Genomic DNA, 15799 nt, shown 5'->3' with positions numbered 1-15799 from the left:
GCACTGTCTGGAAAACTAGAGTGTACGGTAGTGAAAAGTATCAATAGATGTTTAAATCACAAGCTTGTAGGTATCGGATTTCACGACAAAGAGAGCTAGCAAAGAACAACCAAAGATGGCCCAACGTGTTACCTTCAGAAGAAGAAATCCATGTATGTTATAGAGATCCACTGAAAATGCTCGCTTTCCGCGCCTCCACTGGCTTGCAATCCATCCGAAGACGCATGTTACTAACGCCAATCTCCTCACAGACAACACCCGCTCCAACAAGATCAAGGTTGTGAAGACCCCAGGTGGTGTCTTGCGTGCTCAACATGTCAAGAAGTTGGCTTCCAGACCAAAGTGTGGTGACTGTGGTGCTCCTCTACAGGGTGTCGCCACCGTGAGACCAAGAAAATACGCTACTCTATCCAAGACTCAAAAGACTGTTTCCAGAGTTTACGGTGGTTCCAGATGTGCCAACTGTGTCAAGGAGAGAATCATCAGAGCTTTCTTGATCGAAGAGCAAAAGATCGTCAAGAGGGTCGTCAAGGAACAAGTCGAAGCCGCCAAGAAGGACGCTTCCAAGTCCAAGAAGTCCGGTAAGAAGAACTAGACATATCCTCAACCCACATCTCAAAATCATATATAGTCACTTACTGATTACATATTAATTTTAACTTGTCGATCACGTGAATTTCCAATCAATGCTCAATTTCTTTAAGTGGGCAACAGGTATCTTCATGCCAAGAAGTCAGAGTCTTGCCAAGCCTGCCAGTCCATATGGCTTCTCAAAGCTCTTTCCTCTTCAGAACGGCTTTTTCTCTTCGAGAGTTGTTACTTCGCCGACGGAAAAATATTTTTCCATGCCCCTCGCCGGGTTTTTCCGCATAAGGCGTTCCTTTTTCTATTATCTTATCCTCGAGCGATGCCCATCAACTGATATGAAATTTTTCAAATAGGACGGATGGAAGACTATTTGACACCATTGATAAGATATTCTTGATGTATCTTTGGCAACCTTTTTCGTGTGTGGGGTGAGTGCCAGTCATATATAGAGTGCTACGGCTTTACTGGATATTTTTTCATGTTCTTTACCACTAATTAGAGAAGAATTGTGGTTTGCGTTTATCATCATAGTTGGCGATGTACAGTCAGAAGGAATATAGCGACGGTCAGGATGTCGAGGAGGGCCTCAGCCACTCGCAATCATCGTCTTTCAACATCGCAGGGAATCCTGTAGCGATGGAGAAAAAATCCGCTCTTGCAAAAACTTATATTGAGGATAATGAGAGTGAGGAAGATCAGTATGTTGGGGGTATTACCGAGGAGACGAAACTGTCTTTTTGGGATAGACTAGGCGCTAAATTGAATGCGGAGACGAAGGGCATTGAGGCGATAACGGATGAGGAAAAGACTGATGACTCGGTGATCAATGCCGCATCTATGTGGTTTTCTGCCAATATGGTCATTGCAGCGTACGCCCTAGGGACGCTTGGCCCCTTGGTGTTTAGCTTGAATTTCGGGACGAGTGTCTTGGTGATCGTTTTCTTCAACTTTCTTGGTTTGCTCTCAGTGGCATTCTTCTCCGTCTTTGGCGCCGAGTTCGGTCTCAGACAAATGATCCTGTCTCGTTTTCTACTGGGCAATCTAACCGCCAGGGTCTTTGCCTTGATCAATGTCGTTGCATGTGTCGGTTGGAGCGTTGTGAACACGATTGCTTCGGCACAGCTGCTGAACATGGTTAATCCGGACGGCAACCGGTGTCCGCCCTGGGCCGGTATTCTCGTTATCACGGGATGTACTGTGATGATTTCATTTTTCGGTTACCGCACCATTCACGCCTACGAGAAATGGTCGTGGGTTCCCAACTTTGCTGTCTTCCTGGTGATTATCGCTTGTCTCGCCAAGAATGGCTCTTTCTCGAATGGTGAGTGGACGTCCGGTCCTACGACTGCTGGCAGCGTACTTTCCTTCGGCTCTGCCATTTATGGTTTCGCTACTGGCTGGACCACTTACGCCGCCGATTACACTGTTTACATGCCTAGAAACACAAACAAGTACAAGATTTTCTTCTCGCTGGTAGTTGGTTTGGCGACCCCATTATTCTTTACCATGATTCTGGGTGCCGCATCGGCGAGAGCCACTTTGAACAATCCAGCATGGTTGGAGTATTATAACAGTAATTCCGTTGGTGGTATGACTTTTGCCATTTTAGTGCCCGATTCGCTACATGGTTTCGGTCAATTCTGTTGTGTAGTTTTGGCAATGTCCACTGTCGCCAATAACATTCCAAACATGTACACTATGGCGCTATCGGCTCAAGCTCTATGGGAGCCACTAGCTAAAATCCCAAGAATTATCTGGACTTTGGTCGGTAACGGTGCTTCCCTGGCTATCGCTATTCCAGCTTTCTACAAATTTGAGAGCTTCATGCAGAACTTTATGGATTCCATCGGTTATTATCTGAGCATATACTCGGCAATTTCTTTAAGTGAGCACTTCATTTACAGGCGTGGTTTCCAAGGCTATAATATAAACGACTGGAATAGATGGGATAAACTACCTGTCGGTATCGCTGGTTGCTCAGCATTGTTTGTCGGTGCCGTTGGTGTTGCCGTCGGCATGTCCCAATCCTACTGGACAGGTGAAATTGGTCGCCGCATTGGAGAATACGGCGGTGATATCGGCTTTGAGCTAGGAGCTGGCTTTGCGTTCATCGTTTACAACATTATAAGACCTCTGGAATTGAAATACATGGGTCGTTAAGCTAGGAATCAGCCACCCACGCTCGTAGCGCATTGCAACGCTTTTTAATCGCTGTACTATAGATATATCTTGAATACTGAAAAATCAATTTAGTTTCGCTAATTTTTCGACCGTCGCGTTGGGATGACCACTTCAGGTGTCGCCAGCGGTGGTTCAATCGCCATGCAAGATGCCATTGCTGTCAATTACCTGGTTCTCAGTTACAGAATAACTTTCGTGATTGGTCTCGGCTGTGTAGCGGTTGCCAAATTCCTACTGCCTGAATTTCTACAGTATGGCAAGACTCTATTACCGAGCGATGGGCCCCATATCAAATCGCGTTTACGAGTGATTTATTGCACGGTACCGAAGGTCTGGTTTGCCCACTTTTACTATCTGTCCACCACACTATCCTTAGTCAATGTCTACCTGTACTATAAGTCGCCGATCGTTTGGCTCGTGGCATTCCATTCCATTCGCCGATTGTATGAGACAAAAGTCATCTGTAAGTATTCATCAAGCTCCAGAATGAATTGGTCGCATTACGTGGTAGGAATTTGGTTCTACACCGTTCTCAACATAATCATAGGTCTGAAGCACTACGAGAGGAAAGTCGTGTATTCGTTAAAGCCCTTTTCGTTTCTAATATTTTCTCTGGCTTCATGGGATCAGCACAACAACCATCGCACCCTGTCGAAACTGGTCAAGTACTCGTTGCCAACCGAGGGGCTCTTTCGGTGGGTATGTTGCCCCCACTATTTCGACGAGGTTCTTATCTACGCTTCCCTCGCGACATATAACCTGGAGTTCTGCTGGCTTTTACTGTGGGCATTCGTGAATCTAAGTGTCTCTGCCCTCGAGAACAAGAAATACTACCTGGTCAGATTCCCCAAAGCCCAGGTGCCTCAGTATGCCATAGTCCCATTCATATTATAGTAGTTCATCAACTTGTAGATGCAGTGCTGGGCCAGCACTGCTGGCGCCGATTCTAGATCGCATCAGACGGCACTTCCTTAACTAGTATCAGCCTCTAACTATACAATAGTTATCACAGAGAGAACCCATCTTCCGCTAGATGGTACGGTGTAGGTTCAGAGTCCCGTTCCATAGGTGTGTATTCAATTGGGAGAGAATTGCTGTTCTTTACGCCGTCATCGCAGAGTCTTAGTGCAAGAATAGAGTGAGATTTAAGCCTCGTCACGACGTTAGTACCCTGAGGTTACATGGCTAGTCGTTCAAGGACAAATGTCATATTCAGCATTACCTAGAACCGATAGATCAGACTCATTTAATATAATATCGCAACAAAAGAACAAAAGTAAAGAGTCTTTTGATTTACAGTTTGACGATTCTCTCGACGCAGCTTTGGATAATCTGCAGATCAATCATACATCTCTCAGTGGTGGACTAGATAGCGGTTGGGATACTAGGAACTCTGTTGAAAGCTTTGAATTAAGAACCATGAATGAAAACGATGGATTTGATATGAAGGCTCACAAACATTCTAGACCACACAGTAAACCACTGCTAGAAGAATCGTGGAATGCAGTGGCAACGGAGGCACAGCAGAATTATAAGGGTTCTCTTCCTCATCCGAAGAATAGTGGGTTTCTCAATCGGTTCAATAATATGTTTGGCCCGCAGAGTGGGCTGGGCAAGTACCAATCGACCTCGACAATCGAATTAAACGATAATAACATTGATAGAGAAATCCATCCCGATACGACACCGACCTTTGACAGGAACAAGTACCCGAGCAACCAAATATCCAACGCGAAGTACAACGCATTCACTTTTATACCAACTCTGCTTTACGAACAGTTCAAATTCTTTTTCAACCTGTATTTTCTGGCGGTTGCTCTCTCACAGGCTGTACCAGCCTTAAGAATCGGGTATCTGTCATCCTATGTGGTTCCGCTGGCATTTGTGTTGACAGTTACAATGGCAAAGGAAGCTATGGATGACATACAAAGAAGGAGACGTGATAATGAATCGAATAGCGAGCTTTACACCATACTGAACAAGTCTCGGCTGGTTGCAAGCAAAGATCTTAAAGTCGGCGATTTAATCAGGGTTAAAAAAGGCTCAAGAATTCCAGCTGACTCGATATTACTTCAATCTAGCGAGCCCTCTGGTGAGGCTTTCATCAAAACGGACCAACTGGATGGTGAAACTGACTGGAAACTTCGAATCGCATGCCCACTGACTCAAAACTTACCACAGGACGATCTGTTGAACAAAATCAGTATTACAGCATCTGCTCCGGAAAAGTCTATCCACAGATTTCTTGGCAAGGTGACGTATAAAAATTCCACTTCGAGTCCTCTCTCTGTTGACAACACCCTGTGGGCTAACACCGTATTGGCCTCTAGCGGTTACTGCATTGCATGTGTTATTTACACTGGCCCAGATACTAGACAAGCTATGAACACCACTGCTCCGAAAGTTAAAACAGGTTTGCTTGAATTGGAGATCAACAGCATTTCAAAGGTCCTGTGCGCTTGTGTTTTCATTCTCTCCATTCTGCTGGTTGCGTTTGCTGGTGTTCGCAATCCAGATTGGTACGTTGATATAATGAGATATCTGATTCTCTTCTCAACTATTATTCCCGTTTCTTTGAGAGTCAATTTGGACCTAGCAAAGTCAGTATATGCCCACCAAATTGAGCACGATGATGCCATACCAGAGACCGTGGTCAGGACAAGCACTATACCTGAGGATCTGGGACGTATCGAGTACCTTTTAAGTGACAAGACTGGGACGCTAACTCAAAATGATATGCAGCTGAAGAAAATTCACCTGGGTTCAGTTTCATATACTGCGGAGACCATCGATATTGTATCTGACTACATCCAAAACCTAAACAAATCCGTTGTACCCCTTTCAACATCGAGGCGCGATATAAGTACCAGAGTGCGTGACATGATTGTAACTTTAGCTTTATGCCATAATGTCACTCCAACATTCGAAGAAGACAGACTCATGTACCAAGCGGCCTCTCCGGATGAAATTGCTATTGTGAAGTTTACAGAATCTGTTGGGCTTTCATTATTTAAAAGAGACAGGCATTCTATCACTCTGTTGCACGAACATTCGGGCGACACCTTGCATTACGACATTTTACAGGTTTTTCCATTCAATTCTGATACGAAGCGGATGGGTATCATTGTTTATGATAAGCAGAAGGAAGAATATTGGTTTCTTGAGAAGGGTGCTGATACTGTTATGAAGAACATTGTTGAAAGAAATGACTGGCTAGAGGAAGAAACGGGAAATATGGCACGCGAAGGTTTACGCACCTTAGTAATAGGTCGTAAACAGCTTACATCTCAGGATTATGACGAGTTCCGTAAGAAATACGACGAGGCCTCGGTTTCCATGTTAAATCGCGACAAACAAATAAGCAACGTTGTTGAGGGCCTTCTAGAAAAAAACTTGGAGCTTCTGGGGATGACTGGCGTAGAAGATAAACTGCAGAAAGACGTCAAGTCTTCGATTGAGCTACTAAGAAATGCAGGTATCAAAATCTGGATGCTAACTGGTGATAAAGTCGAAACTGCTCGCTGCGTTTCAATCAGTGCAAAACTGATTTCTAGAGGCCAGTATGTTCACACAATCTCCAACCTACATGAACCAGAAGGAGCCATGGATAAGCTGGACTATCTCAAGATGAACAAGAACTCCTGTCTCATAATCGACGGAGACTCATTAGGTATGTTCTTGAAATACCATAAGGACGAATTCTTCAAGGTGGCAGCCGGTATCCCTTCTGTTATAGCTTGCAGATGCACACCACAACAGAAGGCTGACGTCGCCTTGGTTATTCGTGAGTTGACTGGAAAGAGAGTCTGCTGCATAGGAGATGGAGGTAATGATGTCTCTATGATCCAGAGCGCAGATGTAGGTGTCGGGATTGTGGGCAAAGAAGGGAAGCAGGCATCTCTTGCGGCTGATTTTTCCATCACTCAGTTTTGCCATCTAACTGAGCTACTCTTATGGCATGGTAGAAACTCCTACAAACGTTCTGCTAAACTGTCACAATTCGTTATGCATAGGGGGCTAATTATTGCGATATGTCAAGCAGTGTTTTCGATATGCTCCAGTTTTGAGCCCATCGCATTATACCAAGGATGGCTGATGGTCGGATATGCTACGTGCTATACTATGGCTCCCGTCTTTTCCATGACCCTAGATCACGATATTGACAAATCACTAACAAAAATCTACCCTGAACTTTACAAGGACTTGACCGAGGGTAAGAGTCTTTCTTATAAGACATTTTTCGTGTGGGTAGCCCTGTCCTTGTTCCAAGGATGCGTTATTCAGGGATCGGCCCAGAACTTCACAAGCCTCGCCGAGTTGGACTTCAAGAAGATGGTTTCAATTAGTTTTAGCGCACTGGTACTGAATGAGTTGATCATGGTGGCATTGGAGATCAATACCTGGAATGGGACGATGATAGCTTCTGAGCTTGCAACTCTGATTCTATACATTTTTTCTGTTCCATTTTTAGGAGAATACTTCGATCTGTCCTATGTGACCACCTTAAAATTCTTCGGGATCTGTCTGTTCATTTTGTCCATATCTATATTCCCCGTTTGGGCAGCTAAAGCTATTCATCGCAAGCTCCATCCCCCAAGTTACGCTAAAGTTCAAGAGTTTTCGACAGTTTAATGGCAACTAAAGCCTTCTAATATGTAATGAGATAATGAACATTCTCATGGGATGCTTACAGGATTACAACGGCTTCTTTAAGTGAGTCACTAAGTTGAAACTTGAATAATGCATATAGATAGAAATTTAAATAACACTCTCCATTTCACTGTCACTGTCACTGTCTTGAGGAGTAGATTGTTGGTTTGAAGAGTAGGTGCGAGGTCTCTGGAAATCACTGGCATGTGCCCAGGGAATGGATCTCGATAGACTGCCGAAAAGACTAGTTTGTCTGCGTATGAGAGAATGATAGGCAGCAATAGGCTCCTCCAGGTTGCTATACATCTGAGACAACGAAAAAGAACTGTTCGCTTTGCTTCTTGATAAACTACCAACCTCCGATTCTGGTCGTTGAACTGGGTAAGGCAGCGGTGCTTCGCCGGTGACTTTGAATAAATGGACATTGGCAACATGCTCATTCTCTACACGGAATATAATCCATATGAACCTCCTGAGAACCTCGGTTACAGCTAAGATGAAAGTGGTCACAGCATTTTGCTGAATGGTTTGGGGCGCCAGCGCATACACAATCCACTGAAATCTAATCAACACATCCCATACCATGGCTAGATAATAGACGATTTTTCCCTTGAAAGAGTAATCTCCTGTTTTCCAATCACGCCTACCGGCCAAGTACAAATCGTTCCTCAACATCCAGTTCTTGCCACAAGTTTGAAGTAGCGACCAGTCCATTACAATGTCCCAAATGGCTGTTACCGTCGAGTTAAACGTTGCAAGCACGATGAAAGGCTTTCTCACGGTTTCCTTGTCAGACGCGATCCTATAGGCACAGAGAGAGGCATAGTAAGCAATACCAAAAGCGTATTTAACGGCATTCAATAAATGAGGAAACCAATCACCTGAATCAGCTAGTCTTCGCAAACATTGAGCCATTCTCCAGTAACTGGGGATGCAGGACAATACACCGACAGCTTTTGAATGAGAGGATCCGCATAAAGAGTTTGCTGTCTTCGAATAATAACAGAAAAACAGAGCAATGTCGGACATTGAGTAAGTGAGTGAGCAAATGATGTCTCCAATGAAGAAATCGCCAAACTCCACAGGATACAAACCTGACAGCACAAGTCGGATCAAAGTCGTAGCCATCCACTTCCTTGATTCGACCAATTTATCGAAATACGGGAAAATGCCATTGGGGCAAATGAAGAGGAAGCAAACGATACCGAGGTAAATAAGCCCATAGGGTGTTAATTGATTCCAATGGAAACTCATAACAGCGCAAACGGCGCATGCGACGAGAAAAAATGTCGAGAAATATAGCTTTAACGAAATGGCACTCATTGCAAAATCATTGTTAAACAACTGAGTTCCATTTTTTGCCTGTATTTCGCCCAGCATGATGAAGCGATAGTTAATACCTGTTCTATGCCAGATGTAACAATTGAACAAAAAGAGCAACGCGCTTAATAACACCATATACCAGCCACCCCAAAGTGGGAAGAGTATAGTATGCAGATTTGAATCATAAGGTGAGAAAAATGCAAGGTAAAGAGTGTAAATGATAAATGCAGCCGACACACCCAGTCCAATACCAGAGAAGAACATTTGGGCTATTGCCCTATTATTCCTGTGAATCATCTGTTCGTTCAGCGTGTACTGAATTGCAAGTTTTTTCAATCGCTGAGTATGTCTTTTCTGCGCAGAACTTGATCTAGCCAGGTCCTTGACGTACCATTCCGTGACTATTGTCTCCCACCATGTCAAAGGATCTTCTGCTTCGTTTGACACTTTTAGATCGCCGGTAGCCTGGGCACTTGACGTCTGCTTCATTTTCTGCGCCATGAGTTGTATGTTTGCCTGCACATGCTTGAACAGAAGAGAGTGTTCACCAGCATACTCCATGAAATTGGCCTGCTCGCTGGTCTTGCAGGCCTTGTCGAATTTCTTAACCATCTTGCGGAACCCGGTCACGTTCAGATCTCTGTAAGTCTTGACCAGTTGCAAGAACTGGTAATACTCGATCAGCGCGTCACCGAGCATCCGCTGTGCCTGATGCGTAGTGACAGCCATTGAATTTCTGCCAAACGTCTCCTTGCCCGTGTGAGCCGTGAAAATGTTCTCACGAACCAGCGGCAACCCTTTTGGCCAAGAGGGCATCAGATCATGTTTCTGCAAGAACTGTTCTATTTTCCTGGCGAAGCCGACGATCTCGCTGCCAGCAGCATTGGGAATGTTGCCTATGCTGCCGTAGTCCGGTCCCCGGCCGTCGCGGTCACTGAGATCGCTAGGAGCCGACATAGCATCACTGCTAGCATGGCTCTGGTAGCATTTCAACTGCTCTTCCAAGACCAGAAACTTCCGTCTGCACTCTTCCAGAAGCCATGAATAGAAATCATTGCATTTCGCCAGCTCCTCCGACACCAACCAGTGTTGTATAAAATCCTGAACGTATTTTCTCTGCAAGACATTGTACTGATTACTATCCAGCGAAGTGCTAAAACCCTCATTACGCCGCAGTCGGGCGCCCTGATCGTAGTACGACAAGTTAGGAGCCCTCAGACCGGTAGAGCTAGCGTTCCCGAATTTACTCACATCGCTCGAAGCCTGCTGTTCCAAATTTCTCTTATAAACTTTCAATTTTTTCTTGCCCAGTTTATAATTAATGTACTTATCCTTCCATTCCGGCACGGTAGACTCGTCCAAATGATCCCCAAACTTCATCTTTAGCCTCCTCAGGGCCAACCAATCCACGCAACAGTTAACCGACAAGCAGCAGCAGCATATGAACCAACCAACACGGGCTGTCGACGCTGACGACAGCCTTTATATTGGCGATGGCAGCCTATTTTCCTTTTTCGCGGTCGCCCTCACGTGGAGCCATCGAATCTGTCATCGCAATTACTGACATTCCGATGTCAGCGTCGGTTTCTTGCACGTAAATCATGGATTTCAGCTCCGGAAAAATCTCTAGAGGACGCCGTGGTACTGCATCTGTCTAACGTGAGATCGAGCAGGCGAAAGTGCGGTCTCTTGGCCTCTCTTGCACTGTATCTTGCCTTTTTCCTGTAGTGAGCTGCGAAAATTTTTTCGTAATGACAGCGATATATTGACGAAAAATTCGATAAAAAGTCTTTCAGATTGAAGAAGGCTTGATAGTAATTTGGGCATTCGTGTTTTGTAGCAATCTTGAGTAGCAAGACCGGCGTCATGGACTTGGTTAACCATTTGAACGACAGATTGCTGTTTGCAATCCCGAAGAAAGGACGTCTTTACGACAAATGTGTCTCGATCTTGAAGGGCTCTGACATCAAATTCCACCGGTCACAGAGACTCGACATCGCTCTTTCGACAAATTTGCCCGTCGCATTGATCTTTCTGCCTGCGGCAGACATCCCAATGTTCGTGGGCGAAGGTAAGTGCGACCTGGGCATCACCGGCGTGGATCAGGTGCGCGAGGCAGACATGGACGTCGAGCTGCCTATCGATCTGCAGTTCGGCAACTGCAAACTGCAGGTGCAGGTTCCTGCAAACGGCGGATACACGGACCCCAGGCAATTGATCGGCAAGACGATCGTGTCGAGCTTCACCAACCTGACCACAAAGTATTTCGCGGAGCTCGAGGGCACCACGGAGGACAAGATCGCGACCAAGATCAGATACGTAGGAGGGTCCGTGGAGGCGTCGTGCGCCCTGGGCATCGCAGATGCGATTGTCGATCTTGTCGAGAGCGGCGAGACCATGCGCGCCGCGGGCCTGACCGACATCGCCACGGTCTTGGAGACCAGCGCCTACTTGATAGAATCCAAGCATCCAAAGAGCGACCCAGAGTTGATCGCCACGATCAAGTCGAGAATCGAGGGTGTCATGACCGCCCAACAATACGTCTGTTGTAACTACAACGCCCAGACCAAGGACCTGGACAAACTGCTCCCCATCACGCCGGGCCGCAGGGCCCCCACCATCTCCCACATCGACGACGAGGGCTGGGTTGCCGTCTCGTCGATGATCGAGAGGTCCAAGAAAGGTGCCATCATGGATGAGCTCAAGAAGAAGGGTGCTGCAGATATCATGGTCTTTGAGATCTCCAACTGCCGGGTATAATCCAGCTAACCCATCAAGTCATTAACTAACTAACTACTCTACTGGTGTAAACTGTATAGCTCATCGCGATGGCTTTATTAATTTTCCCTACAGTGAGGCGTCTCTGCGCGGCGCGGTGAAGTAGCACGGCAAGAAGCCACAGTATTGGCCCAGTAATTCCAGGCCCATAGAGTCGATGCATAGCGAAGAGACTTCTGATGACGATATAAGCGACATCCGCATGCGATGGCGTGGCCACTCTGATTGTTCCAGAGGCGTGGGTCTATAAGAGTAATGCAAGCGTTTGGACGGGCGTTGTAGGAATTTATAGAACGTGGTAGTAGCATCATTATGGACAGTGAGACGAGTAAGAAAAGGGGAATAGAAGATGATCAGGGATTAGAACAGAGGAAGGTTGCCAAGGGTTCAGCTGGGTTGCCCGTGTTCAATCTGCAGCGGTTCTGTTATAGACACAACCCGGATGTGCAGTCGTCGATCGCCAGCACGGCATGCTACAAGCAGGATGCGAAGCGGCTGAAAAGCGTGAACGATAAGATCTCGCAACTGCCGAAACATGAGCGGGAGGAGGTGCACCACGTTGTGTCGACGTTCAGCAAGAGCAACAACAAGCTGCGGAAACTGATGTTGGAGGGACTGTTGAATGCGTGCTGTTTCCCGCAGCTTTCGTGCGTGGCGTCGCTGGTGCAGAATATGATCAGGATCGACTTCATCAGCATTCTGCCGCAGGAGATATCGCTGCGGATTCTGTGCTATCTGGACTGCCAGTCGCTTTGCAGCGCGGCCAAAGTGTGCCGGCGGTGGAAAATCATGGCGGATGACGACCGCGTGTGGCACCGCATGTGCGAGCAGCACATCGACCGCAAGTGTCCCAACTGCGGGTGGGGGCTGCCGCGGTTGCACATGAAGCGTGCCAGGAACCCGCCGACGCTGCCGCGCTGTACAGAGCTCATCACGGGCAACCCGCTCCCGCAGTGCGCGGCCAAGCGCGGCACCACGCCCTGGAAGGTGATCTACCGCGACAGGTTCAAGGTCGAATGCAACTGGCGCAAGGGCCAGTGTGCGATCCAGGAGTTCAAGGGCCACATGGACGGCGTGCTCACGCTGCAGTTCAGCTCGCGACTGCTGTTCACCGGCTCGTACGACTCGACGGTCGCCATCTGGGACCTGTGCAGCGGTCGGCTCATAAGACGGCTGTCGGGCCACGGCGACGGCGTCAAGGCGCTCTACTTCGACGAGCAGAAGGTCATCACCGGCTCGCTCGACAAGGCGATCAGGGTCTGGAACTACATCACGGGCGAATGCATCTCCACCTACAGAGGCCACACGGACAGCGTCCTGAGCGTCGACTCCTACAAGAAGATCATTGTGAGCGGCAGCGCAGACAAGACCGTCAAGGTGTGGCACGTGGAGTCGCGCACCTGCTACTCGCTCCGAGGACACACAGAGTGGGTCAACTGCGTCAAGCTGCACCCGAGCAGCTTCCTGTGTTTCAGCTGCAGCGACGACACCACCATCCGCATGTGGGACATACGAACAAACAGCTGTCGGCGCGTCTTCCGAGGCCACGTCGGCCAGGTGCAGAAAGTGATCCCGCTGACCATCATCGACATCGAGAACCTGGTCGTCGACGACAAGCCGACCGCCGATCCCGCTCCCGCCGACGACCCGAACGACCCGCGCCAGCTGCTAAACGAGGACCTCCCTTACCCTACCCACATCCTCTCGTGTTCCCTGGACAACACCATCAAGCTATGGGACGTCAAGACGGGCAAATGCGTCCGCACCCAATTCGGCCACGTCGAGGGCGTCTGGGACATCGCCGCGGACAACTTCCGCATTGTGAGTGGCTCGCACGACGGCACGGTCAAGCTTTGGGATCTACAAAGCGGCAAGTGCATTCACACGTTCCAAGGCAAGAGTCTACAGGAGCCACACGAGCACCGCACCGAAAACGCTCCCCACAAAGTCTCTCCGATAGCCTGCGTCGGCATCGGAGATTCGGAATTCTTCACGGGCGACGAGATGGGGTATGTAAAGAGATACAGGTTCGACACCACCTAGCTTAGGCGTATTAATAGCTGCATAGTCTGCATTCGTAACCAGCGACGCCGCATCTGCGCGATCAGGGGGTGTAGGCGACCGTCTGCGGGCAGCCCCTGGAATGAAACAAGGAGCGTCTTCAAAAGCCCAACAGTTCTTGGCGTACCCAGGGTATCTAAGCGAGTACCTGTGGGGACGCAGGCATTACCCAACGTGGCGACCGGGCGGCATCGCTTCCTGCCGACACGAGAGCGATCATGGTACTTTTTCAGCCCCAGTAGATACGTACAGACAGTGTATATAACGTGTATGATCAAGCTGTGTGCCAAGCAGCGCGGGCGTGCAAGAGTGCGCGACATAGAGAGGCAGTCAGAGCCATGTACATAAAGGCTGAAAAGGTCACCAATGACCACCAGACACGTCACGACAAACTCCGACCAACGCTCAATCTGATGGCCCGCAGGGCACAGACGAACAACCTGTCGTCGATCAACTCGCTGAACTTCCTGCACAAGCCGCAGAGGGTGTCGCACCTGAAGACGAACCTGTTCCCCGAAGAGGAGATCGTCAAGAACACGAATCTGAACAAGCGGCTGGATTCGTCGCCTAGCAGCCCCACCGGCACGCGGGACGATGCCGGGGCGTACGACGAGCAGCTGGCGTTCGCGCCCGTGTACAAGAAGTCCGGCGAGCTCGTCAAGAGCTCGCTGAAAAGACGGTCAAAGTCGCTGCCCACCTCGCCGTACGTCGGGAGCGAGAACAGGAGCCTCGCGGCGGCCGCGAGGCCTCCGGGGCTGCAGCGCAGCAAGAGCGTGCATTTCGACCACAAGACGCCGGTCAAGTACTTCTGCGAGGACGAGAGCCCGATCGACGTGAGCTCGCACTCGGAGAAAACCGAGGACATCAGCTACCAGCACAAGCCCGTCAAGAGCATCTACGACAGCGGGCTCGACGACGCGGAAGACGAGTTCCTGTCGATGGGCATCGACCGTCTGCGGCTGCAGCCGCCCGCGGCGGGCGACGGGCCCGCGGCGCGGGCCCCGAGCTCGCTGCGCAAGAGCAAGCGGTTCAGCCAGCTGCTCAAGACGAGCTCCGCGGCGGCGGCGCCGGCCCAGGCCCCCGCACCCAGCCCCGACAACCGCATAGTCGGCCTCTACAGCCGCAACTTCCCGATCCTCAGCAACAAGAACCCAAAGGCATTGAAACTCAACATATTCATTAACCTGTCACGTGACAAAAAGTGCTTCCTCCAGGACCTCACGCTGTGCGCCCGCAAGGGCAGCACGGCGGACCGTGTGATCGCAGGCCGCATTCTGGTCAAGAACATCTTCTACGACAAGCGTGTCGTCGTGCGGTACACCTGGGACCAGTGGCGCACCGCGCACGACGTCGAGAGCGTCTACGTGAGCGACGGCGATGCGATCCTCCCGGGCACCAACATGGACCTCTTCCACTTCCGCATCGACGACCTGCCGCACGAGCACCCACACGCGCATCTCGAGTTCTGCATCCACTACGTCGTGCGCAACGACCGCGTCCGCCAGGAGTACTGGGACAACAATGACGCACAAAATTACAAGGTCGACTGCGTGTTTGAGGGATTCCACAATCCGTTCACGTGAACCTGCTTCGTCTCGGAGTACGCGGTGTTTCTGCTCAGGGTGTACAGCTTCGTACCGATGGGATCTTCGCGAGTTATTTTTTTTCCCTAGCTCTGCGAGTGGTCATCGCAATTAGATGCCCTCTTTCTCTTCTCCTCCCCTTAGGGCCGATAGAAACTCCTCCCCTTGCAGGACACATATACACTGGTTTCTCTGAGCAGTTTTATGCGATCTCCCTACTTCTGACTAAAACATGAGTGGATATCTCCGTTGCGCAGCGCATAGTGTATAGATATATATTGGCAGGCAATGTGCCAGTGTCGATGTGTCCTGGCGGTTAGATGCTGTGCCGCCAGCGACAAGAAACCACAAACTATCATACCAATGCAAGATCTACAAGTTTTTCTCAGCGTCTTTACCTGTCTATTTGTCTTCTACATCTCGGCGCACAAGAGCGTGATGAATAGATACAAGACCGACGTTCCTTGTTTGCAATGAACGGTTTTGTTTTACGTTTTCGGGTTCGGGTTTGCTTTAAATACTTCTAATAACTAATATTTTGTTCTTTCATACATATAGTGATGTACCTCTTCAAGATTGTTTTTCATGATTCCACTCTCGATCTTGCGTCTGAGGAAAATGGCTCAAGGGATGGC

General features: G+C 48.8%; 9 protein-coding genes across 9 annotated transcripts; 8 read left to right on the top strand and 1 right to left on the bottom strand.

Annotated features, from left to right (window-relative positions):
- Positions 1-115: 115 nt before the first annotated feature.
- On the top strand, positions 116-595 carry RPL34A (60S ribosomal protein eL34; the record flags this gene model as incomplete). Its single annotated transcript, XM_037283097.1, has 2 exons — positions 116-152; positions 252-595. 2 exons carry the CDS (start codon positions 116-118, stop codon positions 593-595), a joined length of 381 nt encoding a protein of 126 aa, XP_037138993.1.
- Positions 596-1125: 530 nt separating this feature from the next.
- On the top strand, positions 1126-2748 carry HG536_0C04860 (cytosine permease; the record flags this gene model as incomplete). Its single annotated transcript, XM_037283096.1, has 1 exon — positions 1126-2748. The coding sequence occupies one exon, from the start codon at positions 1126-1128 to the stop codon at positions 2746-2748; it is 1623 nt and encodes a 540-aa protein (XP_037138992.1).
- Positions 2749-2871: 123 nt separating this feature from the next.
- On the top strand, positions 2872-3663 carry DFG10 (putative polyprenol reductase; the record flags this gene model as incomplete). Its single annotated transcript, XM_037283095.1, has 1 exon — positions 2872-3663. One exon carries the CDS (start codon positions 2872-2874, stop codon positions 3661-3663), a length of 792 nt encoding a protein of 263 aa, XP_037138991.1.
- A 309-nt stretch (positions 3664-3972) lies between these two features.
- Positions 3973-7401, top strand: NEO1 (aminophospholipid-translocating P4-type ATPase NEO1; the record flags this gene model as incomplete). Its single annotated transcript, XM_037283094.1, has 1 exon — positions 3973-7401. One exon carries the CDS (start codon positions 3973-3975, stop codon positions 7399-7401), a length of 3429 nt encoding a protein of 1142 aa, XP_037138990.1.
- Positions 7402-7527: 126 nt separating this feature from the next.
- Positions 7528-10122, bottom strand: SYG1 (Syg1p; the record flags this gene model as incomplete). Its single annotated transcript, XM_037283093.1, has 1 exon — positions 7528-10122. The coding sequence occupies one exon, from the start codon at positions 10120-10122 to the stop codon at positions 7528-7530; it is 2595 nt and encodes an 864-aa protein (XP_037138989.1).
- A 486-nt stretch (positions 10123-10608) lies between these two features.
- On the top strand, positions 10609-11502 carry HIS1 (ATP phosphoribosyltransferase; the record flags this gene model as incomplete). Its single annotated transcript, XM_037283092.1, has 1 exon — positions 10609-11502. One exon carries the CDS (start codon positions 10609-10611, stop codon positions 11500-11502), a length of 894 nt encoding a protein of 297 aa, XP_037138988.1.
- Positions 11503-11832: 330 nt separating this feature from the next.
- Positions 11833-13563, top strand: MET30 (ubiquitin-binding SDF ubiquitin ligase complex subunit MET30; the record flags this gene model as incomplete). The annotated part of the gene is made up of 1 exon (XM_037283091.1): positions 11833-13563. One exon carries the CDS (start codon positions 11833-11835, stop codon positions 13561-13563), a length of 1731 nt encoding a protein of 576 aa, XP_037138987.1.
- A 356-nt stretch (positions 13564-13919) lies between these two features.
- On the top strand, positions 13920-15164 carry HG536_0C04800 (CBM21 domain-containing protein; the record flags this gene model as incomplete). Its single annotated transcript, XM_037283090.1, has 1 exon — positions 13920-15164. One exon carries the CDS (start codon positions 13920-13922, stop codon positions 15162-15164), a length of 1245 nt encoding a protein of 414 aa, XP_037138986.1.
- A 288-nt stretch (positions 15165-15452) lies between these two features.
- On the top strand, positions 15453-15641 carry HG536_0C04790 (uncharacterized protein; the record flags this gene model as incomplete). The annotated part of the gene is made up of 1 exon (XM_037283089.1): positions 15453-15641. The coding sequence occupies one exon, from the start codon at positions 15453-15455 to the stop codon at positions 15639-15641; it is 189 nt and encodes a 62-aa protein (XP_037138985.1).
- Between the last annotated feature and the right edge of the window lie 158 nt (positions 15642-15799).

The sequence above is a fragment of the Torulaspora globosa genome, chromosome 3, assembly GCF_014133895.1.
Source record: "Torulaspora globosa chromosome 3, complete sequence".
Taxonomy (NCBI): domain Eukaryota; kingdom Fungi; phylum Ascomycota; class Saccharomycetes; order Saccharomycetales; family Saccharomycetaceae; genus Torulaspora; species Torulaspora globosa.
Note: the sequence above shows the minus strand (reverse complement) of the source record. Positions and strands in the feature narration are given on the sequence as shown.